We start from the raw sequence: 9,568 nt of genomic DNA on the forward strand, positions 1-9,568 counted from the left end.
GCTACAGCTGACCTGAGCTGTCCCTCTGATTTGTTTTCACACTTGCTGCTCTCCCCCAGATCACCACCTGCCCTCTCGACAGGGGGCCCTAGCAGGTGCTATTCTGGTACAGCTAGCTCTGCATCCAAGTGATGGTATTTCAGTGCCGCTGTGCTTTTTCGTGCCGTCCTGCCCACTGAGATCAGCATGGTGCCTGCTTCAGTCACTCCTTCAGAGATTGTTTGCTCATGAAATACATTATATTTAACAAGTTTGATTAGTTTTAGCATAAGAAGAGCTTGGCTCTTACAGTATGTACATATGTTTAAGATGGTCATTGACTTAACTAGGTCTCCGACAGCTACTCTGGAGCTTATCTTGAGTGACAATTGTGGTGAGGACATGTTTCACTACAAGCAACATGCTGGTGCATTTTAGCTGCAGCAGATGAAAACTGAAATGTGTAATGACCTTGTACTGTATATGAATAACTGTTTAGGTTACTCTTTACTCTCCGTTTTCTGATCATGAAAGCTTTTACCATTGCAGGCAAAACCCATCTGGAACAGATGCACTTTATACTGCCAGACTCAGCAGCAGTTTATGCAGAAGCCTAGAATAAAAGGTAAATATTGCAGAACTCTGGAGTCACCACAGAGATGTGTGCTTGGCGCTAAATATGCTGGCAAAACAAAAAGGAAAACACATGAGAAAATGAAAAAAAATACGTCTTGAGGATTACCACTTTGTCTACATCACCATCCACTTTGGCAGGTAACCAGCCATCACGGCAAGCTCCTTTCGGTTTGAAAAAAAAAAAAGCTAGTTGGCTGGTATCTTGCCCATGAGTAATCAGCCCGGCTGCGACACAGTGGCTGGTGTACAAGAAAAAGTTAAATTTTCCTCCTCTGATGAGAAGTATGATTGTCTGACTCATGATTTACATGTGCAACCCACACAAACAACCCCGCGCACAAACGCACATGCAGCAAGGCACATGAAAATTCTGCTCGGAAAAACCTCGGCTCTATTTTCTTGCCACTGAGAACAATTTTAACACCATCAGGAAAATGTACTGTCTGTGGGACACTGTATCACATGATGATTTTAGAGCTGCGACATAATTTCATTTCACCAGAGGACTCCCTTGACACTTGAATCCAATGAGGACTGACAGTACATTTATAACTGCAACGTGTGGTTGGGCGGGCCTTCAAAAGACTCATTCTGAAATGTCAGGACGGTTCTATCTGTACTTCGATGAATCTAAGTGTGAAAAAAATTCTCAAGCGCGCACCAAAGGACACACATACAACCAAACGCCTACTGGTATCCTCCCTCTTCTGGAAATAGGTGTTAACTACAGCCATTTCCATCCTCTTAGCAAAGTCCACCACCATCTGTCCTTCTAGGTTCCTTCCCTTAACACCAAACCTGCCCATCACCTCCTCATCACCTTTGTTCCCCTCACCAACGTGCCCATTGAAGTCTGCCCCAATCACCACTCTCTCCCCTCTTGGAATACTCTCCATCACCTCATCTAACTCACTCCAGAATCTCCTTCTCCTCTAACTCACACCCTACTTGTGGAGCATAACCACTGACTACATTCAACATTACCCCTTCAATTTCCAACTTCAAACTGATCACCCTGTCTGACACTCTTTTCACCTCTAAAACATTCCTCACCAGCTCCTCCTTCAGGATCACTCCTACCCCATTTCTCTTCCTGTCCACACCATAATAAAACAGTTTGTATCCCCCTCCAATGCTACGTGCTTTGCTACCCTTCCACCTGGTCTCCTGCACACACAGTATATCTACCTTCCTTCTCTCCATCATGTCCACCAGCTCTCTACCTTTCCCTGTTATTGTGCCAACGTTGAGTCCCTAATCTCAGACCTATACTCCTGCCTTTCCTCTTCTCTCTCTGTCTATGAATCCTTCTACCTCCTCTCCTTCTTCGACCAAAAGTAGTCCGATTTCCGCCAGCACCCTGTAGGTCACCAGCACTGGTGGCGGCCGTTGTTAACCCTGTCTTGACCGATCTGGTATGGAATTCGCACTGATGATTCGCATATTTAAATTTGGCATGTTTTTACGCCGGATGCCCTTCCTTCACTAACCTATCAGGGATGGCCAAATTAAGACTTAAATAAAAGCACAAAACTACCAGCATCCAAATATACTTGAAGTAGCCAAAATAGTACTCATCTAGCAGAATGGCCCATTTTACATTACTGTGCATGATATTGCTGGATTATGACTGATGCATCACTTTAATGCTGCAGCTGGTAAAGGTGGAGCTGATGGTAACTACCTTATATATTTATACTGTGAAGTACTTTCCATCCTGCTGGGTAGCTGGTGGATTTCCCACTGGGATCAGTAGAGTCTGATGGTTCTACTGGGTTTGGTTTGATTCATCTGATTCTGGAAAAGACCTGAAGGTATCAGGTACATGTAGTGTAGTAAAAAGTACAAAATGCCTGACATGAAGTAACAAACATGGAAATATTCAGTTACTTCAAAATTGTACTTAAGTGAATGTACTTGGTTTCCACTACTGATATCCAACCAAAATATACCTTAAAATGCCAAAAGTGAAATTACTCTGAAAGACTAGTATACTACCCAGACATTTGTAATGATACTTTTGTACTTTTACTCAAATGTTGCATGCAGGGCATTATTTTTACTGAAATAATGTTATGGTGTAAAATGTAGATATGATCATAATATATACAAAACTACATCATATTAAAATGCACTCAGCATTAGTATTACATGTAAACTTTTGAGAGCTTTGGTTACTTTGAAGTCAGTTTTCCCCCTCTATCATCATATAAAATACATCTTGTTAAACAGCAAATGTATGAATTAAATTTAAAAATGCAGAAAAAATTAACTGCACAGTTAAACCCTGCTCTGTAATGGACCAGCACTGAAAATAATAACCATCAAAATTCTGCTCTGACATCAACATCTGCCCTTAATTGTACTGATACATGAAACACCAAAATGTAGCTTGTTAAAAATTTCAGTTTAAAGTGCAGGATTTGCATTTAAATAATAAAAGATGTAAACATCATTAATCTGTGACATAAGAGCAACAAACAAGCGGTTAACATCAGTAACTCAAACCAAAGTCTATCAAGTTTATTGGAGTTTTTGTACAGACACTATAAATACAACTGATCATGAAGAACGAAAACCCAAAGACAGAAATAAAAAAAAAAGTACAAATATCAACAGAAACATTCAGCTTCATCACCAGAGGACATTAATATAGAATTGGCAGCTGAAGAAGAGAAAATCTGACAAAAACATCTTAAGTCAAAGTCCCCTTACTAGCTTTTGGAGCAGTTGTCCTGGTCTTCAACAGTAAATGATGAGATTCTATATGGGCCATTGAGCTGAGATGATTTTGTCATTTAGGTTTCAAAGAATGAATGTTTACAGTCAATGAGAAACTTTATATTTTAAAAAGACGACCGGTGCCGTCTCCAAGCGTGTGGGGCCTCACCAGGACCCCTAGAGTCCTCAGTGTGGTGTTGAGCGTCAATTCGGGCACATCTCTGGCCACCCGCTGCATGGGAGCCATGTTGGGTCCTTCCAGAGAGTCCAGCAGCCCTGAAACCAAACCACAGGTCATCTCACTCTGACACAAACAAGAGGTGTCGGAGCATCCATGTTCTGCCATCTATTTGTAAACAAAACTTTTTCTCTCGGTTGTCAGTGTAAATGTGACATCAGATGTAGTATAAAGTACACTCTCTGACCTTCTACAATCCTGTGGTAGGCAAAGTGCAGGTAGAGCAGGAAGAGCAGGTGGAGAACAGACAGAGTCCCACAAAGGAGGAGGCGAGGAGTCTTACCGACTGTACGGGACAGCAGAGCTGCTACCTGGGAGAGGACAGCACAGGACAGCAGGTGAGTGCACAGCTGAAGGAGAACAGAGACTCATGGTAGATGTAGTCCTCACCATACGCAGAGTGGACAGTCCTCCAATCAGCAGCCACAGGAAGTAGAACAGGAAGTGGAAATGGATGTTGTAGGTGATGAGGAGGACGACACAGTGGCCAAACAGACCATAACCCTAGCGACGGACAGGACTCATGTTACAAAACATTCCAAAATGTACCGTACACTTCTGTGTGTAGGCTACTGTATGTGCACATACTGTAGTGTAGATGCAGTACTGGCACCAACCAGCAGGCAGAGCATCTTGTGTTTGTGTGTATTGTGTACTGTGGTTATATTGTGTGTACCACAGTGTAGTGCAGCTGTAGTACTGGTACCAACCAGCAGAGATAGCATCTGTAGCATGGTAATCTGAGCGTTGACCAGGTACGCCAGGAAGTAGATGAAGGAGGAAACACCGAGCCAGTATCCGAAACATGTTCCTATAGCAGTACCCATCAGAGTGCCCTCTCTCTGTAACGGACAGTACCATGCAGTAACATTAAAGTAATGAAGTAGTAGGTGTGTATTTGCCTGCAATGCTCTGTCATACAGTTTAATTTGTTTCTGTACAACACTAAGTAAATCAACGGCCTGTTGCAGCACTTCAGCACAGACAGACTGTCAGTAGTTGACAGGAGGTGAGAGGCAGACACACTGTCCATCAGCTGTCCAGCATCTGCACTTTACTGTGCTATGATCTGAATTTAAAATTCATCACCTTCCTGCAGAGGCACACAAGTGTGTCTCAATTTAGAGGCTGCATGCTTTGATTTGATTGATTGATTTTATTCTCTCAAGCATGTAAAGACAGTCGATATGTCAACACACATAATTTTACACATATCCAACAAATGCTAATCCAATATCAATTTGCTTATACCTAGTACATGCTTGAATGGAGTAGGAAGAAGTCAGACTTATCCAGTCCTACCCCATGACATCATCTTACCATCATTGGTTTGCAAGCAATAAATGATTCACTTCTATTCTCTTCTACACCACACAAGTAATATACTAAAGAATTATCCCCACTTATGGAAATACAAAATCTTTTTTTGGTTGTACGTATAGCATGAATTTTTAAATTTAACTGTCCCCTTAAATTGTATCCCCCTTCCCTTTCATTAAATAGTTTTTGAATTCCACCAGGTAATAAATTGTTCCTGGCTTTATACATAAACACTGCAGTCTTATATCCCACTAAATCAAAACATTTTAACAATTTAGACTGTATGAAAGCTACATTGGTGTGATCCCTATACCCCATCTTATGCACAATTCTTATGGCTCTTTTTTGTAATATATACAATGGTTGAAGTGAGCTTTTGTATGTATTTCCCCAGTTTTCAACGCCATACTCTAAGTATGGTAGAATCAATGAGGAATACAAAATGCGTAGTGCTTTCCCATCCAAAATATATCTAACCCTTGCCAATATCGATATAATTTTTGCTATTTTATTCTGAACATATCTGATATGAGATTTCCAGGAGAATTTGTCATCAAGTATGACACCTAGAAATTTAATTTCATGTACTCGTTCTATATTAGCTCCCCCAATTTTCAATTGAAGTTCATTATCTAGTCTGCGATTCCCAAATACCATAAATTTAGTTTTATCCAAATTCAGAGATAGTATATTACTATCACACCATTTCTTTATCTTCTCAAGTTCCTGTGAAACCCGTCCAGAGAGTTGCTGTAGGTTTTCACCCGATGCCCATATGGTAGTGTCATCAGCAAATAAAACCACTTTCACTAAATCAGAAACCTTGCATATATCATTAATGTATAGTATAAATAATTTAGGTCCCAAAACAGAACCCTGAGGCACTCCACATACAATATCCAGCTCACTCGATTGGTATTCACCCAACTTCACAAATTGACGCCTCTGTGTCAAATAACTTCTAATCCATTTCAGAACCATTCCTCTGATCCCATATTTTTCTAACTTATCCATTAATAATTCATGATTGATTGTGTCAAAAGCTTTTTTAGGTCAATAAATATTCCTATCGTGTATTTCTTCTCATCCATAGCACTTGTAATGTCCTCCATCAGGTTGGTAATGGACATGGCCTATGAAGGACATGGCCTATGAAGGTGTTGTACACGTAGTCGCTATAGATCACAACAGCCGAACTACAGGCTGTACTGAAATGAGACGGTTTGGTCTATGGAGGATTTCCAATTTATGCTACCAACTGTTTCTGCTCCTACTCTTGCATTATGAAGCACTGCTCCTGTTGTCTAGCGTCCTTGACAGCTCCTCTGCTCTCTGCCATTGTGCAAAGAATCTCGGGACAGGGTGGGGCATGGAGGTTCCACCAGTTGGAGCCTCCATTGCCCAAGGAAAGAAGGTAGTACTTCTAGGTCACATTTGAAGGAGCCTTCAAAATGGGACAGTCTTGTTGCAGCACTGTGATGCAACTGGTCTTCAAATGCAGCCTTAAAAGGATGCGGCCCCTGAATTGGGACACAGCTACAGACATGAATCCTGTGGAGCCAGATGCTTTTGTTTAAATTAGTTTAGAAATGTGATGAGACCATCTCTGTTATAATAATTACTTTGAGCCAATGATACAAGTGATTGTGTTCTTCTCATCCATGCTGATCACATTCACAGCGCAGGTGACAGTGTGTGAAGCCCTCGGCTAAAGACTGAGTTAGGAGTTAGAAAAGCTCAGTTAATGTCCAACCAAAACACCAGAAAAACTTTACTGTTTCACATGTTGAGTGTTCGCTCTTACGATGACAGTTCCTGAAGTCTTCATGCCGTGCAGCAAGATGGCCACCAGAGTGAAGACCAACATCAGAGGACCATACAGCTCACCTGCGATCTTCTGCACAGGAGGGAAAACTGTCAGAGGGCACAGAACTGGACCTGGACACAGACCCGCACCTGGACCTGGACTCGAGTGTTATTTGGGCTTAACTCAGGTTTTCTGCTATCATGAAGGTGGCTTAATTTCAACTGGATAAATCACCATGGTAACCGGTGCTACATGGCTGACCTATTCAGGTGAGTGTCACAACAAGACCTGTCAACAGCCCGACCACTGACCAGTCAGATAAACTGTGCCATCCTTCCTACAGGAAAAGTTGAATCTGTTGCCCCAGTGCATGCTGAGAGGGTTCACTGATGTACCTGCAGTCATATGATCAACACTCAGCTGATCATGGTTTGAACTGATTTTAACATGCAAGCACAGAAGAACAAAGAAGAACAACCTGTACTGTTTACATTCTTAGTTCATTGACTGTTGACTACTACACATGCTGCTCCCATGCAGCATACATTCTCTTATTATATTCTTATATATTTTTATTATATCTCTTCATTTGCTGCTTAAAGTGCCTTAGATTTTGTGTTACTTATTCATCTACTTTATATTTCATTTGTATTTTGTGGCATTCATGTGGACGGCAAAGTAAGAATTTCATTGTACAGGGAAACACGTTTCCGAACTGTGCATATGACAAATAAACACTTTGACTTTAGAATGAGAATAAAGAATAATAAGGATTGTTTTAGTTTGAAATCAGCACCTTAGTCTGGATTAGTTTTAAGACCAGGCCCAGGTGAGGCTGATCCTGGATCAGAGGTTCAGATTAAAACATGTCTGTCACTGAGAGGAGGTATGAAGTATGTGCCTACCTGTGGGAAGTTGATCATGCGGACGGGTATCATGGACTCGACCAACCTAACAGGGGACAGAGCAGATTGCAGTCAGACTGAGTGGGAAACAGGAAACCATGAACAGGAAGTGGGGGGCCCTACCTGCTGCGGACCTGCACCGGCTCCACGTCAAAGTAGGGCCTCAGGATGTCAATGTTGGCGTAGAGGTTAAAGGCTCTGGAGGCCTGCCGCTTCCCCGCCTGCCACACCTGGACACCTCACACGGGTAACAAGACTCAGGTGAAACTGATGCAACCATTTAAATAGGACAGGATGCCCACAAGAGGTCTAAACCAAACTCTGCCCTTCCTGCAGCTGCTTCACATTAAAAGTCTCAATCAGTTCTCTGTGCTGGTAGGCTTTTATTCTAACACAACCAATAATTATTAAAAACAACAGCGTCGCAGTGTTTAGTGGATAGATCGATTAGGCAATAAGCAGGACTCTCCTGATAATCAAAGCATTGTCTGAGACTTTTTTTAGCAGAAATTCTGATTCCAGCTTGTCAGATGTGACAATTTGATGATGCTGTCATCATATCACAGGAATTTGAACATCTCTGGCTTCTCTATTGGTGGACAGAAAGAGGCACACGTCACCTGCAGCATTTTTCACAATGTCATAGGTAAAGTGATTATTCGACAACAATTGCCAGGTCATTCGATGGTAAAATAACAGTTACAGCCCTAAAAGCAGTAAGAGGCAGATGATAAGAATGGAGCAGACGGTTGCATCAGTCTGTTCACTCCCAGACCAACACTTCTGGGATTTCTCTGAATTCAGACAGTCCGGAGAAAGTCTCAGCTGTGTCTCTGAGTCCGACCCAGGTCTGACTTCCGTGACTTCTTCTACTTTGATAAATAATACCATAAAATGTGTGGGCAAAGTTGTACCCATGTCTTCTCTCTGTACTTTGGTTAGGTATAAGGTGTCCTGTGTGGGACTCACCTCGTCGGCCACCTGGCGTCCCAGCTGGCCCTTTAACCCCTTCATGCCCAGAAACTCCCCATCATCTGCATTGTCATCCTCGGCAGCCGCTGCCTCTGCCGCCACCTTCATCCTCTGGTGCATCTCTCCCATGTCCTCAAAGCTGGAGCCCGACGTATCATCCATGTTCTCCATGTCAATAACCGCCGAGCCGCTGCCCTGCACACAGTATGGGAACGAAACGTAGAAGAAACAAGGTGAAGCCAAATATCAGAGTAGCCTCCATGGTGATCAGACAGGTGAATCAACATCGCTGTCAAACAGTCTGGATACGACCTTCATTAAGGAGGATGTACTGCTAGATTCTTGGGTTACTCATTTAGTCTGACACAGAGGTTCTTAATAAACTGGCCAGTGAGGTCATGTGACAGTCACAAAGGGCTTCTCTGCATCAAGTACTTCTATACTTAACCTCAACTTTAAAACCTGAAGTACAATGTCCTGATTATACTTACATACAGCACTTCAATGCTCAACATTTACTGGTAATGTAGCGTTAGTATTTTTAAAGAGTGGTATTAGTACTTTTTACAGAAGGAAGTATAAGTACTCAAAGTATGTACTTGAGAAAATGTACTTAACTTAATCAGAATGAGCTTTATTAGCCAGATGTGTTGGACACACAAGGAATTTGACTTAGGTACAGTGGCTTAATCTGGCCAGTACTAACCGGTCGTTTCGACGTGGTTGGCTCTGTTAGGTAATTTCTTAGTTAGATAGATATTGATTAGAGATCTGTTGTATTAGAAGATGTTAGTGTAGCCAGGATGTCTTCCTCAGGCTGTTAAATGCAAGGTTAGTTAAAGCAGAGAAAGGCTGCAGTCAGGGATAAATGTTATTATGACGGTAAAAGTAACCATAATATTTTTCTTAATGTGAATTGTTGTGTTACAGTGTTTTTAGATACACCCCACATAATCAACATTCACACACATTATTTTCTTCATGTTTTGT

The 9,568-nt window shown here is 41.9% G+C and overlaps 1 protein-coding gene across 1 annotated transcript in view; it reads right to left on the reverse strand.

Moving 5' to 3' along the window:
• Positions 1-3,113: 3,113 nt before the first annotated feature.
• Positions 3,114-9,568, reverse strand: part of yipf3 (Yip1 domain family, member 3) — a 7,170-nt gene continuing 715 nt past the window's right edge. The window contains exons 2-9 of the mRNA XM_020622255.1: positions 8,576-8,773; positions 7,730-7,836; positions 7,607-7,652; positions 6,699-6,791; positions 4,285-4,416; positions 3,965-4,078; positions 3,762-3,885; positions 3,114-3,612 (exon numbers count right to left, since the gene is read on the reverse strand). Coding sequence (XP_020477911.1) covers positions 3,455-3,612; positions 3,762-3,885; positions 3,965-4,078; positions 4,285-4,416; positions 6,699-6,791; positions 7,607-7,652; positions 7,730-7,836; positions 8,576-8,773 — 972 coding nt within the window. The 3' untranslated portion in view covers positions 3,114-3,454. The remainder of the gene's footprint in view (positions 3,613-3,761; positions 3,886-3,964; positions 4,079-4,284; positions 4,417-6,698; positions 6,792-7,606; positions 7,653-7,729; positions 7,837-8,575; positions 8,774-9,568) is intronic.

Source organism: Monopterus albus, unplaced genomic scaffold, assembly GCF_001952655.1.
Source record: "Monopterus albus unplaced genomic scaffold, M_albus_1.0 scaffold277.1, whole genome shotgun sequence".
In the NCBI taxonomy this organism is placed as follows: domain Eukaryota; kingdom Metazoa; phylum Chordata; class Actinopteri; order Synbranchiformes; family Synbranchidae; genus Monopterus; species Monopterus albus.